The following is a 19,273-nucleotide window of genomic DNA, read 5'->3' on the forward strand; positions in this document are numbered from 1 at the left end:
ATTGCCTTCTATGGCAATGGCGCTTCGTTATATTGAAATTGCAGCAAAATAGACTTCGTTATATAGGGACTAAAAATACATGGGGTCTATGGGCAAGAAATTATGAAAAATAAAATACTTCGTTAAATCGAGGATTTCGTTACATTGAAGTTCGTTATATCGAGGTTCGACTGTAATTAAAACAAAAAATCTTTTCCAAAAGTGCTCTTTAGAATCCCAAACCGGACGTCTTTTCTCAGTGGCCTGCCTTAATGACCTATAACATTGTCAAAACTCACTGCTCTGTTGTCTGGACTCAACGCAACTACGGGTTACAAACAATCATCGACACATCTGACAGTGGCAGTGAGACTTCTATGTTTTCTTAATTAACAATATGGTTCAAACTAATGGCTTAGAACGGCAGCATAAATAAACAGCACGTTAGAACCAACTAATACCTCTATAAATTATGCCAGCAAAAAGCCCTTGGCGTGAAAACACCACACCCTTGGCATTTGTTTGAATCCCAGCACTGATGCAAGTGCGAAAGAAAATTAGAGGATGTTATTCTGAGCATATGTTGTGGCAAGCAGCGCAACAGCGCCAAGGCAGTAAGTCACACCACACGTCGATTAGGGTGTCAGGCAATTAGCAATCAGAGGAAGCACGGAACTTAGGACATACAGTCAATCCGTCTTCTCAAGACGCACCAAGCGAGGGCTGTGCAAGAAAAAAAAGAAGGAAGGAGAAAGGAAAAAAAGCAGGTTAGGGTTAGCGCAGCATTGGAAGCAATAGGTTAATGAAACTACTGTTAAGGACGGCTTAAAAGCAAGTATTAAAAAATTAGCAAGCAAAGAGGCTATGGACCAAATGCTGGATAGCACACATGGCCCAAGCTAAAAGAAATAGCTGACACAAATCAAAGGGTTAAAAGATGAATGTACACAATTTGCCACAGCGTAGGCCAAGGCAGCAGCTCAAACGTCTACATTGATGACATTCAAGTAACAATTTGCCAATAGTTGTGTAACTTTTTTTTACGAAGCCATTTACATATGCATAGTATACTGATATCTTTTGAGAAAAAGCACTATGTGGTGCTTGAAAATATTGCACGATTCCACTAAGCAAACACACGTGCGTGCAAAGTGGGCACCTAAATACATTTAAATTTGTTGCACAGAGTCGGCTTACAGGCTTGAGAGTTAGAAACAGAACCTGAGTAGCACGACGTCTACAAGCCGCTCAACACAATGTCCCAGGGTTACGTTATACCGAAACATCCCAGATATGGTATCTCTGATTTTATTTCTTTCCCCCTCCAGTAATTGGCAAGGGACGTGCACCCAAAGCTTTGTTCGCAGATTTCGCCTTTTTTGTTGGATAAGTTGCGTCTAGGGTTTCATGTATTCGGGGTTTATCTTTTCTTGAATTTGGGGGCGTTTTATACGGGGGTTTACTTTTCTTAGAAATTTGGCATCTTTTGCGGTATTAGTTTCTGGTGTCGAACAACGAGCGGGGGTTTAACGTCGAAGAAAGCACTAGAATGGACACGGAATTCTCCAAACTCGATGGAACACGCACGTATCTTGAATACTTGGAAAATGTCCTCGAACCAATATGCGGAGGAAGCAAGACGAGGTGTGTGCTTCCAAAGAAAGAATGCAGCCTAGGCCATTCTGGGTCAATGCAAAATAAGGCTGTAGAAAAAAATTTTCCTGCCACGAAGCCTGGTCTTTTCTTAGTCAAGGATAACTGCCCTTTGGGGTTTTCCGGTTTTCTCTGATTTCAATGAAACCGGCACAAGGGTCAATTGTTGGGGATCAACGGTACTTACCAAAAATACAAAACCCTAGACATGTTTCAATTTGTGAATCCGTTTCCCTGATTAATCGTGGCTCTAGCAATTCCGGCTTTTGGATACTAATTTCAGTCACTTTGAGAAGCTCTACATCACCTACAATAATTAGCAGACTACTAGTGTATATTTACTATACTGTTGCTGAACATCCATGCCACTAAAGTTCTATTCACACGGTGCATCTTTTTGGCAAGTCTGGTGTAGTAAAACTAGGTTTCGAGAAACAGACGTGCCGTTTGAATGTTACAAGTGAAGACGCCCGCATCCGAAAAAGGGTGCGCGTGCTTCTCGCTCTTAGAGTGGGGTTTTGCCGAAGCCTCACCGAGACCTGTCAACCACCCGAAGCAGAAACGCTGACACTGCCAATGGCTGCTCGACATTGCTGTGACGTCTGATCTTTGAGGCAAAGTAAGCCTTTGGGCGAGCCTTATTTTCGGCCAATCCTGTATCCGAGCCAAAGCCGAAAAAAGAAAACTAATGTGGCAGCGAGCGACGAAGTGGAGAAGCCGTGCATAAGGGAGGTACGGCTTAGACATATGGTTTGCTAGCGCAGCGCAGCTTTCTCAACAGTTGGGACAAATGCAAGCGCAGCATATAAACGTGATGCCTGGAGATAACTGACCGTTTAGCGGTGCAAAAATTTAGTAAATATTTCGAGATTGTTTGCATAATCATTGGCGTTTGTGGTCATTCCTCGGTTTAGCAGGCCTAGCAAACAGAATGAGAAAAATCCGATAAATTTTAAAAAGTGATATTAAAGAGAAACTTTGGTAAATATTTTTTTTTTAATTTGGAATTACAACTGTTTTCAGCTAAAGCAGTGTCCCTGAATTATAAGGGGTAATTTTTTTTTCTTTTCGATATTGCCAATAGTTTTATATATATATCACGGCTCAAAGTTTGGTTTCGGGCATCTACGGTAAAACTGAAACTATCTGCTAGAAGGATGGCAACACTGATCGTCAGCTGTACGGCTGCGTTGTGACGCCTCAAGAGTGCTGCGCCAGTCTTCGTTGACTAAAAGCTAACCCGCTTGCTGCCCGCTAAGAGCAGCTGGTCGCATCTTTAAAATCGGTTTTAATGAAGTATGCGGATTCACTTTGTGTAATATTTCGGCTGTAATCATATTTCGTGCTACGATACCAGTCATTTATTTTGGTTTCGTTTTCGACCGGAGTTCCCTTTAATAAAGCAGACTGTCTCTTAACACTGAGCATACTTCATATCATTTGAAGCAAAATGCTCAATATTCCCGGTGCGGACGACAAGATTTGACGAAATCCTTGTAAGTCAACACGTCAAACTCTTAGAGTGAACTAGCCTATTCCGCAAAACTACTGCGCGCTGAAAAATGGACCGTGTGAATAAACCTTTCAGAGTTACTCAATTATGCACCTCAAGGAGCATGAAACACAGTCATTCTTGCACATGCACGTGTGCCCACAATAAATCTGTAATGCATGTAAATGAGCATGTTGTGCACGTGTGTGAGACTGGCTAACAGGGAACTTCCAATTTTTGTTTGTTTTACTCTTCACAGGGAGAGCAGCAACTCTGCATTTTCAGAGTACATTTCTCCACTCTATTAACAAGCTACAATGGACTTGAACCAAATATTCAGCAGAAGTTAAGGACATAGAAGAGAAAAATAAACCCAATTAAAATGGGGCGTTATCCAATGTAACAGCCTCACAACACTTTTCCTCCAAATAATTCCAACATAAGTCAGTATGAATACAATTAAATAATGAATATTATTCGAGGCTTTGGCCATATTTAATAATGGTTGCTAACTCTACACACACAAAAAAAAAATATATTTTTGGTTTCATGAATAGTTATTTGCAAAGCAAGCCTTGCCTCAGTAAGTGACAAAGAACTTTTGCGATCTTTTAAAAAAAGGCTTTCAGGCATACAGATTTGTAACTAGCTACATGGATCATGCAGCTAAAAAAAAGTTACAAAAAGATTTTTTTATGTAAAAAATATTGGCAGAACTGGAGGAATTAATAATACTGCAATGATGCAACAAGGTGGTAGGTTACTGTTTAGTAACTGCTAGTCACAAAAATAGACATACCGTTTTTGTTCAAGCACAGGCATCGCACACACATTCACAAGCCCGCCGAGTAACCAGACAAATAAAGCCTCTTCTAACAGTACCAAGATGATAGAATCTGTCAGCCCAAAGACAAGGCCGCCACAGAAGCAAGAAAGAAGGCATAACATGCAAAAGCAAGACAAGTTATCAACAGGACAAAAGGGGAGATGGATTCTCGACGACAATGCACCAACATTCAAACCTGATGACGAACGTAATACTTTGAGAGATAGCCCACCTAAAATCGGAAGCAAATCTGGTGAAAACAAGGAGTGGGATAACATGAAAAGTGCCATCGAAAAAGTTGAAAAAAAAATGCTAGCTAGGTTTAGATTTTGTGACCTGTGAAACTTCTGATTACAGAAAAGGGCAACGAACCAAAGACGACTCTCCTTCTCAGCCAGCAATGTTTGCTTATCTTCCATCTTGGCTAAGTAAAACCATAACTGCTGAGGTCAACCTTGGCCAGGGCCCTGCAAGTACTACATGTAAGCTGTCTTTTGATGGTTTAGAAAAAAAAAAAAAGTAGCAAATCGTGCCAAAAATAGGGGTGGGTAATCTTTCGGGGATGGGGCATTTCTCGGGATATTACGGTATGCATCAGCATTTAAGCTTAATGACAGTAGTGCATCAGCATTTTGACTTGACGACAATGCATCAGCATTGTCAGTTGATAACAATGCATCAGCATTCAACTTTTAGCAGTAAAAAAAGAAATAAAAGAAGTCTATACAAACATCTTACCTGGAGTTAAAAAATTCCTGTCTATGGGCTTCCCACTCGCTCTGCACTCCTCGACCTCGAGGTAATTCAGCAGGTGTGACCAGAGCGCTGACTTTCCCTGGACAGACGGCGGCGGACCCATCAGCTTGGCGACCGATTTTCCTTGGCTAGGCTTTTCGGTACAAAGTAAATGTGTAGCATGTATGCTCGGATAGCTGGAAATCGGCCAGCCCCGATGGTCGTCTGGCGTCTCCACTGTAGACGAAGAATTGAGCCAGTGCAGCATGACTGCTAGCCTGGCGTCTTTAATGCGCGTCGCACAGCAGCGGTGCACTACTGCACGCCGCTGTGCGGCGTGCAGTAGTGCACCGCTGCTCGTTGAGCTCTCGCTCAACAAGCAAAAGATTAGCTCATTGAGCGAAAGCTCAATGAGCTAATTTCTTGTTCCTCCATATTTGAAGAGAGACATTGTGTTAAGAATGCTCTTGTTGGCCTATTACTGTGGTGGGCTGCTCCTTATCAAACAATAAGAAAACAAAATTGGTGCAAAGAGAGACAAAAACCGTGGTTTTTAGCTCCTTAATGCATAACCAACTTGCCCAAATTTTAAATCTTTATCATTTATCAATCTCTTTATTCGAAAAGCTGCATCACAAAGATTGCTATCAGGATTGTTGTTGATTGTGGAACCAAACTACTGTAGTAGAAATATCTTGGTCCTCGAAAAAACTTTCTCCGTCAGGATAAACAGGTTAGTTAACAAGAATCACAACAAGAGACTAGGAAACACTGTTTCACCCGTTGCAAGTTCCATTCGTCAGAAGCAAGAAGACTCCATTCTTTGAAAAAAATTACCAAACACTCCGCAAAGCTCCAACTATCAGAGTGGCATGTCAAAGTTGCACGAAGTCACATTATCACATAAAAAAAAGATGACCCAAGAATTCCATCTCTAAGGACTTGTCGCTGTACCAGCACCGCAGTCAGACACCAGCTATCGTGAACACTGCGACGTCTCTAGTGTAATGTTGCCACCGAGGCTACATCTCAGGCACGGACCCCCAAAACAAAAAGGGCGAACCTTATACATTGCACGCATTTAGGAACCTTTTTGATCAGTCCTGTACAACATACAGACCAACATGCGGCCCTGACGTCACGCAGCTGCGGTGGCGCTGTCGACGGTGCAGCCCATGCTCAGACGTTTCACTTCATGCAAATTCGGTTTCTGCGCTTGCGCAGTGCCCACATTTGGTGTGGGCAGACGCGGGCTTGTTTGTAAACAGCGTGCCGGTCTATACTGACACCAGAGGTGGTGACGCCATCTTCTGATGGCTGAATCAACTACTCTCAACGAGGACATCCAGTAACACTCAACTACACAACGCTCTACATATACGGTCGTAAAAACCAAAGTTCTCAACGGCATTGTTTCTGAAACAGCACGATGCAAAACGAGGAGAGCGTGCCGCGGCCCAGGCGGCGGGCGGACGCACCTGCTTGGTCTGCAGTCCGTGCGACCAGATGCGTTCCAGGAGGTCGCAAAAGGACGCCAGGAGGGTGTTCTCCTCGAGGCCCGTGATGCTGGCCTCGGCGTGTCCCAGCTCCACGGCCTCCACCCCCATCTTCTCCACCAGCATGCGCTTGGTCTGGGAAGCCACATTGAAAAACTGTCAACTCTCACAATGGTACAGTGTCCGGAATGCATCCCTGACTGGCGTCTCTGGCGTCCCGTACAGCCCAGGCACCAAAAGCGGTCCCGAGGCGGCAACAAATGATGTCCAAGACCCGACATGTCAATCTGTCAGTTGTCACGATTCTGGCGAAGAAAGTGAGCAGACTCAAAGGTGGCCGTCACTGCAGCGTCCCACATTGGCTCTACTTTAGTTTACATCAGGGGTCTCCAAACATTATGGATGAGGGGCCCGGTTGGGGAGTTGTCGCAGTTTCGAGGGCCGAAAAATAAATAAGCCAATATAAACGACAAAAAAGTAAATCAATCATCGTTTAAATTAATTAATTCAATTTATAGGAATCTTAAAATAAAGGAAGGTGTATAATACGTTTACTTTATTTTGACATTACACATTTAGCTAATTGTGACATTAAAAAAGCTTTGACCCACTAAACATGCAAGACATAAATAATGAGCGAATAGAAGATTCACATATTTACAAAGGGCAGAAAACTATATTAGAATGGTAGAACTTGTGCGAAAAATATGCGACAGTTATGATAAAACACACTAAGCACAATGTGTTCATAAGACGCAAAGGTACAACAGTCACATTTTTCGTGAATGTGCCATCCATCTCCTTATATGTATTTTAACACAGAGTGACATAGCACAAAGGACTAGCATTGGTGAACACTATGATGACAATATGCCATAAATATGGCACAAAACTATCAGTGGGATACCAATCGGAACGAATATGATTCGCTTACTGCACGTCACAACGCCGTTTCTTTACGTGCGCTCATTTTCGCGCCAAGGGCAACGGGCCTGCCAAAAGCGGGCCGCGGGCCGGGCCTAACTTGAGGACGTGCGGCCAGCCGCAGGCCGGTCGGAAGGCTTTCGTGGGCCTGATCCATGGGCCGGGGTTTTAAGACCCCTGGTTTACATCAACTGTCCGACTGCAGAACTACCTGTAGCAAAAGAGGCGTCTGCCACATCCATTTCTGCTGCTGTGCTACTGCCAGGATCGGGACAGGTGACAGCATGAAGCTTCTATGACATCACCAGGCAAAAGTTCAGGGGCCACAAATGAGGACAGTGCAAACGTGCCAGTCTGACACCCGTGCCACAGACCAGGGGACTGGGGGCTCAATCAAACGGGTCCATTGACAGTTTTAGACCCTTCCAAGGAAAATGAGAAAGGGCACTAAACAGACGATAAAATGAGAAGTAGACAGACACGGTGCTGTAATCCTCTTGTCCGTTTTTCACTGTTTCTCATTTCTCAGTTACCGGTTGCCTTCTCCAGCATTTCGACCGAAATTCCACTCTGCCAGACATTAGCTTTGGTTTGCCTATAAAGTAATTACTGAGACCACACGTTTTAGGGTGCGATGAACGCAGCCCGTCGGTTTACCCGCCGTAAGCACCTGGAGTGCAAAACGTTTTTGAGCTCGAGATATCCACAAAGTTTTTCTGCAATGATTGTTTTCGAGTTCTGATATGACGAAATAATGGCGCCAAAAACGTAACGCCCATAGGGAACTGTATAAAAAAAACTTCCATCCCCAGGCAGGATTTTAACTCACTACCTTAAAGGGATACTGAACCAAAGAATTTAGTGCCCATAATAAGTGGCACACGTTCTTTTGACGAGCCAGCAGCCGCCGGTGTGCGCGAGCACACGCAGGGAAAATGATGTCAAAGACCTCCATTCGCGCTTAAGAGGGCAGTGAAATGCATGGGCTTCGGGCGAAACGGAGAATAGAGACAGGCTTTTCATCTCTACAAGTGAAAGGTATGTGCTTGTTAGTCCAATTAATCGCTTATCTTTTACACCAGACACCACTCTGCAGATGAAAAACTTGTCTTTATTCTCTTCTGGCCCGAAGCCCATACATTTCACTGTCATTTTAAAGGGGTCATGAAACGCTTTTCCAACTTTTTCCTGTTTAGCTTTCCTCCTCGACTCATAAATCGCGCATTCCACTAAATAGTTCAAGAAGACGGAAAGGGGGGAGTCCCCTCTTGCTCGGGATCTCGTTTGTATAGCTGGACAGAGCCATTGTCCCCCTAGAAGATTAGCCCGTCGCTCAAAATTCAGACAAAAGTTGCTTTCCCCACCCCGTTCACCCCGTAGCTGACAGTGCTGTAGAAGCTACGTGCTCTTTGGGCCAGCCACACTTGACACGTGATCACGCTCCTTCGCGCATACCCACGCGCAGATAATGAGGTCAAAAATCAAAGTCAAATTGGACGTTTGTAATTTATACAGCGTAAGGTTGGTCTGCCAGTAGAGGCGACACTGGTTTACACTGTAGATGAGCAATTTTGCCAGTGCAGTACGACTGCTAACCTGGGATCTTTAACGTGCCTACGCAGTAGTGATACACGACCGCACGCCGGTACGATGCTCATCCAGATCGAAACGGGCAGGGGTGGGGCTTGAACCCAGGATCCCTGGGTTCTGCAGCGCGAGCTTTCGCTCCACACGCGTCGAGCTGGGTGTGCGCTTCAGCCCACTCGGCCATCAATCCCCAGATAATGAGGTAAGGTGATGAAAGGGAGGCGGCTGATTGGTCCGGCAAGCGCGTAGCTTCCACCACTATGTCAGGTTAGGGGTGAAGGGAATAAGTGAGGTCCGGTTTCCTGTGACGTGCGTTTGGACCCGATGACGCGCTTTTGGGACCGCGGATGTATCACAGTGAAAAGGCAGAGAGCTTACGAAGGGGAGGAGGTACGAAATAGTCCGCTGTTTTTTGAAATTTTCGCACTGAAAGCCAGGCTTTTGTCTTTCTACTTTTCTTCTTTTGGCCCACTGAACAGTGTGCTATTAGTAAAATCCCAGTCTCAAATGATTTATCCCAACCCAAAATTCGTTTCATGGGCCCTTTAACCGCGAATGGAGGTCTTTGACGTCATTTTTGTTGCCTGTGCTCGTGCACACCGGCGGCTGCTGGCTCGGGGAAAGAATGTGTGCCACCTATTATAGACACTAAATTCCTTGGTTCAGTATCCCTTTAAGATTATGAGCCAAGTGCTTCGCCGACTGAGCTATCCAGAGTCAGCGGTAGGGACCACGCAAGAGCAAGCTCGCTCGCGTGGCGCATAAACGAGCTCGCATACTTTGCGACCTTTCCAGTAATGTAGAGTAAACTCACGGTGTCTTTCAAAAATTAAGGTGAATCTTCGGTAGGCACTGCAGGTGCCCTTCTTTTCTTCCCTGGGAAGCCTATCACACATTTTGCGTTGACCATCTTTGCCAGCATGATCAAGCTTGTATAATCTTTTATGTTAAAACCCTAAATTATTTTTTCTCAATAACATCAATTTTGTAACAACTCAATTAAATGTGCGACAGAACCTCTGGGACCCCGAGCATTTAATTCAACTTGTTTTGTTAAAAACATCCAACACCAAACCACTGATTTGGCACCCCAATAATGTTGTGATGCAAATTCCGAATTTAAGCTTTATTTCTCCCCAAATATGAGAAACTGACAAGATTATCAGCCGAGTTAGAGATGCCTGACCCCGCTACTTTCTCTTACACTGCAAAAAAATTCTTCCTCTCTCTGCCCCAGTTTTGGATTAAAATCATTATGGTAAACTTCTACGAGCTGCCTGCACACCGACTGTAATTTCGTGCAAATCCCAAGGCTCACTTTAATAAGGAAAACTTAAATCTTAACTAATTCTGCTCTACCTCTCAGATTAGGAAGACGTTTAGGAGAAAGGAGGCAAGAACAGATGCTTTTGTCTCATTTCTTTGTATAATTTAAGACAAATTCACAAAACCGCCAGGCAAAGGATGAAGATGAGAAAAAAAAAACTGAACTGTATTTATAGGCATTAATCGATAAGATGTCTAAAAATATTTGGATGCATCTTAGTCCACGGCAAAACGAGTTCATTTATACCAGCTATTGCCACGCTAACCAAAGCTGCTCTGCTGGCGCAGAGCAGCTTTGGCTGAGTACCGGATTACTCAGCAAGAGAACAGCGTTTCAATAATCATTGAGGGACGCAGTCTTCTGTAAAAAAACACTTGCCGTATTACCGCATCTTCTTTGCAACATTCCGTGGCATTCTAAGCTTGGAAGTCACCCCTAAAACATTATCAACGCTGTAAAGCTACTTTATACAAAAACATTTATTGGCTCAACGTCACCATCAGCATTAGGAGTTGAGAACGGTGACAATTCCTCCGGGGCAACGTGCACTCGCCTCTTCAGAGGGTTGCACCATGTGAAATGACTCATCAACCAGATGGAGTCAATAGACGAAACCTCACAGTCCCGTGCAATGAGTGCTGCCAACAGGAAGTGCGCCCAAACCACTCACCCTCGTCTTGCATTCGCCGAGCAGAGCCTCCACAAACTTCCAGTTGGTCTGCGCGATGACGGCCGCCGACGCCGTGTCGCTCAGCTTGGGCTGCTTCATGTGCTTGGCCCGCGCCTCGTGCATGTATTTCTGACCGGGGTGGCAAGGTGGGAAGAAGGAGCTCGCACCACACACGTGTCCGGCAACCACCGTACTCCTAATGGCACGTGGCTACATTGGGTGACACGAGGTACTGCCCGATACAAAGAGTACAGCCACCACCATCCACGTGCACCAGGAAGACGGATTGTGGTTTTCCATGTCGCACAATCGTGCTACGCTTTGCAGGAAGCTCAAACCCCGACCGAAGCTGACACTAGCCGGAGCAGATTGTTGTGGGAATGTTCGGCAGACCTTTGAGAATGTCAACGGTCTAGCAACCACGAATGGGGTTCCGCCAAACGTGGGAGATAAAACGACCCGTCGGCTAGAAGTAGACCTCACTTCTAGGCGAAACTCTTTTAGTACGAGTGACTCGGAGCCTAAACGTAAAGTTTCGGTAATAACATTGAGAAATAAAGTTAGGAGCAATCCTCACAAACAAATGACAATTGCTCCGTCGATAGTAAATCACTACTTCTTTTCATTTCCAAAAAACATTTCCATCTCTTTTTTTTTTATTTTTTAAAGCACCACTACAAGCTGAAATTTCGAGAAACATTATCATTTGGGCTAAAAGATACTTTCATGCTCAGTTTCAACTTCCTGCAACACAGCTTATTTATGCAAAATGCGAAACCCCTTTTTTTTTGTCAATCTTGGCATACCCACATCAGCTACGGAAAATTCATTGCTTGCTTGTGCAAAAAGAGGCCTTCAGAACAGTCAGCCCAAGCTCAAATTTGTGGTTTCCAGGACATAGAAATTGAACAGAGCCTATCCCCTCTATAAAGCTAAGCTAAATAAAGTAAAGCAAAGAAATGTATTCCATCGTACCAGCAGACATTTGCTGCATGAATCTATATGTACACACCCTGCGATAGGTATTACAGCTGACAAAAAACTTATCTTTCATTATGTATAGTTATACAAGGATTCCGTGGTAAAATGTGAAGAAAAAAATACCCCAACCGGGTTGATTCAACAGAACTTCACAGTGAATGCCATATAATTAACGCATCTTGCTGAATGTCCAAGGGCAGTGCTACCAGCCACACAACTGGAATGTTGTAACAGAATCAGATATCGTAAAACTTGATCGTGTTGCATTACTCGAATAACATCAAGTCACGCTCATTTTACTCAAATAACTGTACTGGTGCAGTGAAGCAGAGAAGTGCAGCGTGGACCTGACGGCACATCGGCTCTTTAAAAGGACCGCGTAAATTGTTTTTTTATTGTATCATGATACGATTTACTACAAAAATGTTTGTAGGCAGAGTATTTATTATTAAAAGTGCAAAAATATAAGCCCGCTTCAGCAAAAAAGGAACAAACAAATTTGGTTTTGTTTTAAATAGAGCAATGTTTAGTTAAGCCTTTTTTGTGAAGTCATCGAAGAACAGTGCAAGCAATTGCAAAATTAAAAAAAAGAAAAGCAAAAAACAGGAACCAAAATTGTCTCACATTTTATCTCCTTCACGTTGCCAAAGTGCACTACACAGTGAGGCCACCGTGTCATTTAATGGTTTTACGTAAGCTAGGTAAAACCCATAAAAAATAAAAAAAGTTTTTTCTCTGCAATTTTTTTTTCATTCAGGTGGTATCTTCCTTTCATGTTTTTGTTAAAAAAAAAAAACGAACCACCTAATATTACACCTCTATACTGAATTACATCGCACTTTGCTGAAAAAAACAATTTGTGCCGTCTCTTCGAAGGACTAATACGTCATTGGGTCCACGCTGCAAGTGTCCAGGACAGGCACGTAGCCAGGGAGGAGGTCCGTGGGGCCCGGGCCCCCTCCGATATCTTTTATTTTGCTGGAACCTCCTCTCCCCCCTCCCCCTCAGACAGCATTTTGTCATGGGCGGGCCCCACTCCGAACCAAAATCCTGGCTACGTGCCTGGTCCAAGAACCACAAATTTCAGACTGGGATGCCTCGTGCAAGGACAAGCTGGACCCGGTGGCATAGGCCACAACTGGGTCAAGACTCCAGTTCCAATGCTCTTTTCCCAACAGATTCCCCGGAAGTGAAGCATGCTCGAAAAGGCATTCCCACGGAGCTGAAGCCACCACCTACAAACCAGAGCATGCTGAAGGTGTGATCGTTGGTTGCTCAACTCACTTGGTACTTAAAAAAGAAAAAGAAAGAAAAAAAAAAAAAAGATGTACTAAAGCCGGTGAATCAAGTTCTTCAAGTGCTGTGAATTAAATCTCCTGTACTATGCTGCATCAACAACCCAGTGAGTGCATATGCTCCTTTAAGTTTTCTTTTCTTTTTAAATGTATTTGTTTTCTTCATTGCCATAATATAGATAGCTCACTTACAACTGAGACGAAATAGCGTGAAAATGAGAAGTAAACTAACGGGAGGGAGCGACCAAAAAAATTTAAATAACGGTATTTCCGTGTTTTGCGACCTTCCAAACTTGTTTTTACGTTGCGGAACAACAGAACATGGACAACGGTCCTTCCCAGTCAGCTATGTTTGCTTCTCTCCAGCCAGAGCTAACTAACCCCATTTTAGCCGAGGTCACCGTTGGCCAGAGCACTGCAATTACTACTACTACAAGTGGACTATCTTTTGGTGTTTCTGAAAAAACAAATAGCAAATCATGTCAAAACTACGAACGAGTTATCTTTCGGGGGTGAGACTCATCCCTTTTAGGATATTACAGCAAATGTTAAACTCCCTAGTTATCTCTGAATATTGTTTCTCGTGTACTATTCCAATTTAAATTTTCTTTATCATCACCCCATTATAATATCAAAGCCAGATGACAACAAACTCTAGCAAGCAATAAGACCTACAGTCGCCGACCAATTTTTTGGACACCGATTATTTGGACGTTTTCGCTGAAATGTCACTTACCCCATAGAGTTAACGTATAACAGTAACCAAAAATTTCGGTCGCCTTAAAGCTTATTGTTTGATATTTCTGACATAGTTTGTGTGATTTACTCAGTTTACAGCCATTAAACAGCCGCTGCGATAGTGCCGTGAGCTTAGTCACTGCCATTTTGGTTGTCATAATTTTGGCCTGTAGCCTCGATACCATGTCCTACACAATAAACAAGCTAGGTTGAGGCTATAGTCAGGTTTTCCGGTTCCACTATAGCCAACATGACTGCCGCCTGCCCATTCTTATGACTTCCAGTTCTTCTCGTGGTCCGTGTTTTTTGAGTGCGACTGCGAGAAGAGCGGCCATCCGCCATTCTTGTGGTTTTCGAGCTCAAAAGTTTTTTACCGATAGGCTTAGTATTGAAGTGAGATGTGCCAAATGGCGCCAACTTCAAGTTCACTGTTTGTGCCAACGAAGGCGCCAACAAAGCGCAGCACCGTGATCAACAGATCAACAACAACAAACAAGTGAAAAGTGAACAATATAAAGCGGAAGTTTCACAAGAACTTAAAGAGGCACTGACACCCCAAAGGTCGTATTTTTTTTTATTGTCTAAAACGGTGCAAGTTGCAGTCATAAAAACGTTAAAAAAAACGCATCGCGAAAAAAGAAACTTTTCGGCGCGCGCCTTTTTATTTTTGGCGTTTGAATCTCCCGCCTCTCGCCTCCTCGCTTCTTTTGATTTGCGACGTCAAGAATCATGAAATTTAGAAGCTTTGTAGGCGACGTCTTTATAACATTTAATAACGGGAATCCGAAAACATGTTTTTTTAACGCAATTGCGAACGCACTACGGCCCTTCTTTTTGAAATACCAAAAATCGGGAGTTTGTTGTGGTGCCGTCTACTGGATTTCTATCCTCCCACGGGAAACAGGCGACACCGCTCAAAACCGGTCCGCCGCAACGCCGGCGCTCGCTCCTTTCCTCCTCGCTTTGGGTCGCCATGGCAACAACAGGGAGTCGTGAAAGAAAGTGGACTCTCAGGACTCCGCAATATTTGACGTCAACGCACCGGCGCAGATCGCGCGGGAACTTTGAATTCGGCATTTGGAAATTGTTTTTTTACGTCACAAATACTGAATTCCCAGATTTCAAATTTTGAGGGTAATGTCCCGGCATCGTTTTCAATCGTTTCGGATAATAAAAAAAAATATGATTTTGATGTGTCAGTGCCCCTTTAAAATTGACATCAACCAAGTGGAAAGTGGTCAATGCACAGAAGAATATGTAGGAAATTTGATATTTTGGCTGAAATATATTTTTGTGACTGGTTGATTATTCCGACAATTTCAGGATCCCCTCCGAGTCCGAAAAATCAGCCAGCGACTGTACATCAGGAATCAAATCAGAGAGAGAAAAACAAGATGCTCAATAGCATTTCCACTTCGAAGAATGCGCTCAGAGACGCGGATGATGCAGCAGAGTATCTTGGTTAGCATGATGAGCTGAGAACTGGTGCCAATTATTTAAGTTGGACCCCAATTTTAAAAAAACAGTGTCATAAAAAAAAAATTAGATATGTTTAGATATTTAGAGTGTCTGAAATACCCAGGCTCGATCTAAATTGGGCCGTAAAAATTGCCACATGCATGTAGCAATCTAAACTTTTCGTCAAAGGTGTACTTCACAAGTCAGTTTTATCTTGTAAAATTACAAAGCGTAGCTCCCTTTCTGTAAAAAAATTTGGCCAAAAAGCTTGCCAGTGTCAACGGCGGATGGTGATGCAGACAACCAAGTCGTGTGGCGGGGTGCGTTTGGAGCACATATTGATAGATGATGCTACCTCCTTATCATTGAGACTGCTCGTGACAACTGTGGTCTATTAAAGTGAAGATACCCTTTTTGTAATGTACCTTTGGTTTAAAAATAAACGCAGACAATGAGAGCAAAACTTGACGTAGCAAGAATTAAAGAAAACGCGGTTGCATAACGATGGCGCTCTTGCTGTTGACGGATTTTGTCTGCACGCAGCCTGCTTTCTTTCTCTGGTCAGCTACACCTTCTGACGCTGCTCTTGACGCCATCTACCAATATGAATGCCTAACGTGTTCCGCCACTTGACTCGATCGTCTGCGTCGCCGTCCGCCGTTGACCCAGGCAAGTTTCTTGGCTCCATTTTTTTACAGAAAGGGAGCTATGCTTTGTAATTTTGCATGATAAAACCGGCCTGTGAAATATACAGCTTTGACCAAATGTTTAGATTGCTACGTGCAAACACCAATTTTTACGGCCAATTTTAGATCGAGCCTGGGTATCACAGACACCTTACATATAGTAGTTTAGAAAATACCCCCCAAAAAAAGAGGTAATGTCAGGCAGTTATTTGGAACTTCCCAAATGCACTAGGTCAGCGGTTCTCAAAACGACAGCCCCTGAAGGTCTTATCAGGGTCTGCAAAGCCCTCGACTGTCAGTCAAGCCGAGCAATAAACCTCTCTTTTCTTTGTTGATACTGGCTGTCTCACAAAGCTAAATAAACCAAACCAAGTGATCCAAATGAGAGTAAGGTTGATTATTCTCCTTTTCAAAGCGTCAAACCTCGTTTGCATGCTTAATGTGAAACATTATTTGGGTAGGTGTTCAGATTTTCGTGAAGCCCAAAAGTGACGCCTGGATAAAAGCGTGGCAACGAGGCTAGACACTGATTGGTTGACGGGTGAGAGGGGAGGAGCGAGGTGCTCGATGCCAATTGGTTTACGTGACCAGGGGTAGGGTGAGGAGGAGAGGTAGGCGAGGAGGCAAGGTGAGAGAGGAGCAGTGGGTTACAAGGCTCTGGAAGATCACCAGAATCATCAATTCAAGTGTACACACGCCACACGCTAAATTATCTGCTGAAGGGCGCCGTGAATGTAGACGTCTGGCTGAACAGGCTAGACGTGCTGCTAAATGACAATGAAAATGTTTGAGATGCTAGAATGTTTCTGTATGCAACACAATTATACTAATCGTCCAATAGCCCCCCCATCACTTCCGCTGATCTAAAAGGGGTCCCCTAAACATCAGTTGTTGAGAACCACTGCACTAGGTGTTTTCACAATGCACACATTTGAATGGCAAAAACATAGTAATACACTGAGAAATGTTAGGTAGCATCCCAGCTAAAACAGGCACAAATAAATGCAAACAAAAAGGACCACAAATTGCTACTCACTTGCCACAACTGCGCATGCGTTGGTTTTGTGCTGGCACGGGCAGACTAGACGCAAGATTCAGAAATGATACAAGTTACGTGACTTCGTCAGGTGACGCTAATCCTTGCGCAACAGAATGTCCATGTGTCAAAAATGCATCTGGTGACATGCAGCGTGTGTAAAATTGCAAAACTTGGCAGGCGAACAAACAAATAGCCACTTGTCCAGGCGTAAAACGTCTGGTACTCCTAACATAACAATATCGCACTAAGGGTGCAAAACGAGCAAACTGAGTAAATGTGCACAAAATATATAGTCTTCAAGCAAGGTGTTTGAAATCGTGATGCAATGCAACGTCCACTTTTCTGGAACATACATGCATATACGTAATCTCCTAGATACCTGGTACATTTCTTAGTTGCGTATGTTGATGGAAACTCGCAATCTGTGGCTTTGCAATCACACAGCCGTGCATGCTACTAATTAATATCTTCCAAGCTAATGAATAATATACCATGCAATTGTTTCTAGAAATTTAAAGCCACACAATAATGGCACATACAAAGTCCAGCACATGACAGAAAAGCATTTGTAGCGAACAAATTTTATTCCAAGACATTTGAGGATTGTCTCGAGCAAAGAGGAAGTACACCTACAGCAACAAGCAACTATCATTCTCATGCTTGAAACCTTAAAATACAATACTCAAAGAAAAAGAAAATAACAAGAAGGGGGCTCACCTCCCGTTGCTCTGCGTTAAGTTTCAAATGCTCGGCGTGTTGGAGGGAGCGGTCCTTCCGTCGAAACTGGGCGTGCGCCCGTTTTTTGATTCTGCAAGGGTGACACACGGTCAAGCCATGTTCGACGAGTGCAACATCCCAGAGATTAAACTATTATCTAAGCATCTAATGAAAGAAAACCACCAAGATTTGTTGGTTCATCTGAGCCAAACTATTGCCCATGCCCCCCAAAAATGTTCAGGATGAACTCAAGGTCATAAGCGAAACAAACTGATATGCACAAGTCACAACACTACACTCCGTCTCATCTCACAATGGATAGCAGCGGATGCTACGAGCCAACCTAGCGAATCCGACGCCGTGCGAGCGACACGTGACCTTCGGGAGAGGCGCAGCAGTGTGTGGGGCGCGAGGTCACGCAATACGTTCCCAGCGCTGGATCGGCAGAGACGGCTGGTACACTGCGTTTCCGAGTGCTATGCGGGCGTAGAAAATCCTCGTACAGATAAGCCAACGAACGAAGTGCATTGGAACTTTTCACAAAGGTGTCTTGAGGTGGCGCATTTATCGTACTCAAACCACAAGAGTGTGGTTTTGGGGAAAAAAATATTTAAGCCTAAAAAAATACAGTTTTTTTCCTATGCACAGGGAGGAAAACAATAAAAAACTGTCTGGCTGATGCTGCAACTAACAGATGGCGCCACATACGCTCGGATCTGATGGGTTTGCCTTCACATGTTCATTTCAAAGAAGCGTTCGCGTTTTAGCTTTCCGTTGTGAGATGGCGTCAACCAGACATTATTTACCGTTCTTCTCCTTGTGCATACGAAAAAAAAAAAGATTTTTTAGGCCTGAATTTGTTTCCTAAAATCTACACACGAATTTTGAGAACGACAAATGCAGCACAAAAAGACACCCTGGAGGAAAGTTTTATTGCACATAGTTCATTGATTTATTTAAAGGAATTTCTTTTTTTTTTTACGCCAACACAACATTTGAAAACACCTTGCAGAGTTTGGTGCGGTCTGTCGCAAGGTGAAATGGAGTATAGGTGGATAGCTCAACCAAAGGGCGCACTCACTTGGACTGGGCGGGCTGCCGGTTCAGGACGCCCGAGTCGAGGGCGGGAAAGACGCCTGCCCGGTGGTTCCTCCGCCCCGGAAGGTCCACCGAGGGGTCGATCACCTTTGGGTTGGGGGCCGCCAGGTCGGGAGCCGACAACCGGTTCTCGATGGGCACCTCTGCACCGAGGAGGACAGGAGTCAAGCACGACGACCCGGCCAGTCGCGGGTACGGTGCAAGATATTTGTAGATGTGGACACTGTGTGTCTAGCAGCTGCCAGATAAAGTCCGTTCCTCGCCTCGGTTGCAACCGGCACCACCAGATGACTCTTCAACGATAGGCCTGTGGTTGCTTTTCGCGGGTCCAGTTTCCCAGGCTCCTTCATGAGAGACATGCTTGTTTATAAGGTCGTTTTCTGGGTGTGCCACATCATATGCGGAGCGCAAGTTCGTCTGCTTCTTTTGCAGGGGTGGAGGTGACATCAGAGCACCAAGCTCCGACTGGCTCTTATTGAAGATAGTGGGCAGACCTCAAAACAGCTTGCTTTGAGGTCTGCCCACTATCCTTCAATCAGAGCCAATCAGAGCTCGGCGTTCTGATGTCGCCA

General features: G+C 44.2%; 1 protein-coding gene across 1 annotated transcript in view; it reads right to left on the reverse strand.

Moving 5' to 3' along the window:
* The window catches only part of LOC115323501 (DENN domain-containing protein 5B), a 91,582-nt gene that overhangs the window by 42,914 nt on the left and 29,395 nt on the right, over positions 1-19,273 (reverse strand). The window contains exons 12-18 of the mRNA XM_042293206.1: positions 18,685-18,844; positions 17,604-17,694; positions 16,884-16,928; positions 12,955-12,960; positions 10,690-10,818; positions 6,164-6,316; positions 4,689-4,785 (exon numbers count right to left, since the gene is read on the reverse strand). Coding sequence (XP_042149140.1) covers positions 4,689-4,785; positions 6,164-6,316; positions 10,690-10,818; positions 12,955-12,960; positions 16,884-16,928; positions 17,604-17,694; positions 18,685-18,844 — 681 coding nt within the window. The remainder of the gene's footprint in view (positions 1-4,688; positions 4,786-6,163; positions 6,317-10,689; positions 10,819-12,954; positions 12,961-16,883; positions 16,929-17,603; positions 17,695-18,684; positions 18,845-19,273) is intronic.

This window comes from Ixodes scapularis, unplaced genomic scaffold (genome assembly GCF_016920785.2).
Source record: "Ixodes scapularis isolate PalLabHiFi unplaced genomic scaffold, ASM1692078v2 PGA_scaffold4__175_contigs__length_147842914, whole genome shotgun sequence".
In the NCBI taxonomy this organism is placed as follows: Eukaryota; Metazoa; Arthropoda; class Arachnida; order Ixodida; family Ixodidae; genus Ixodes; species Ixodes scapularis.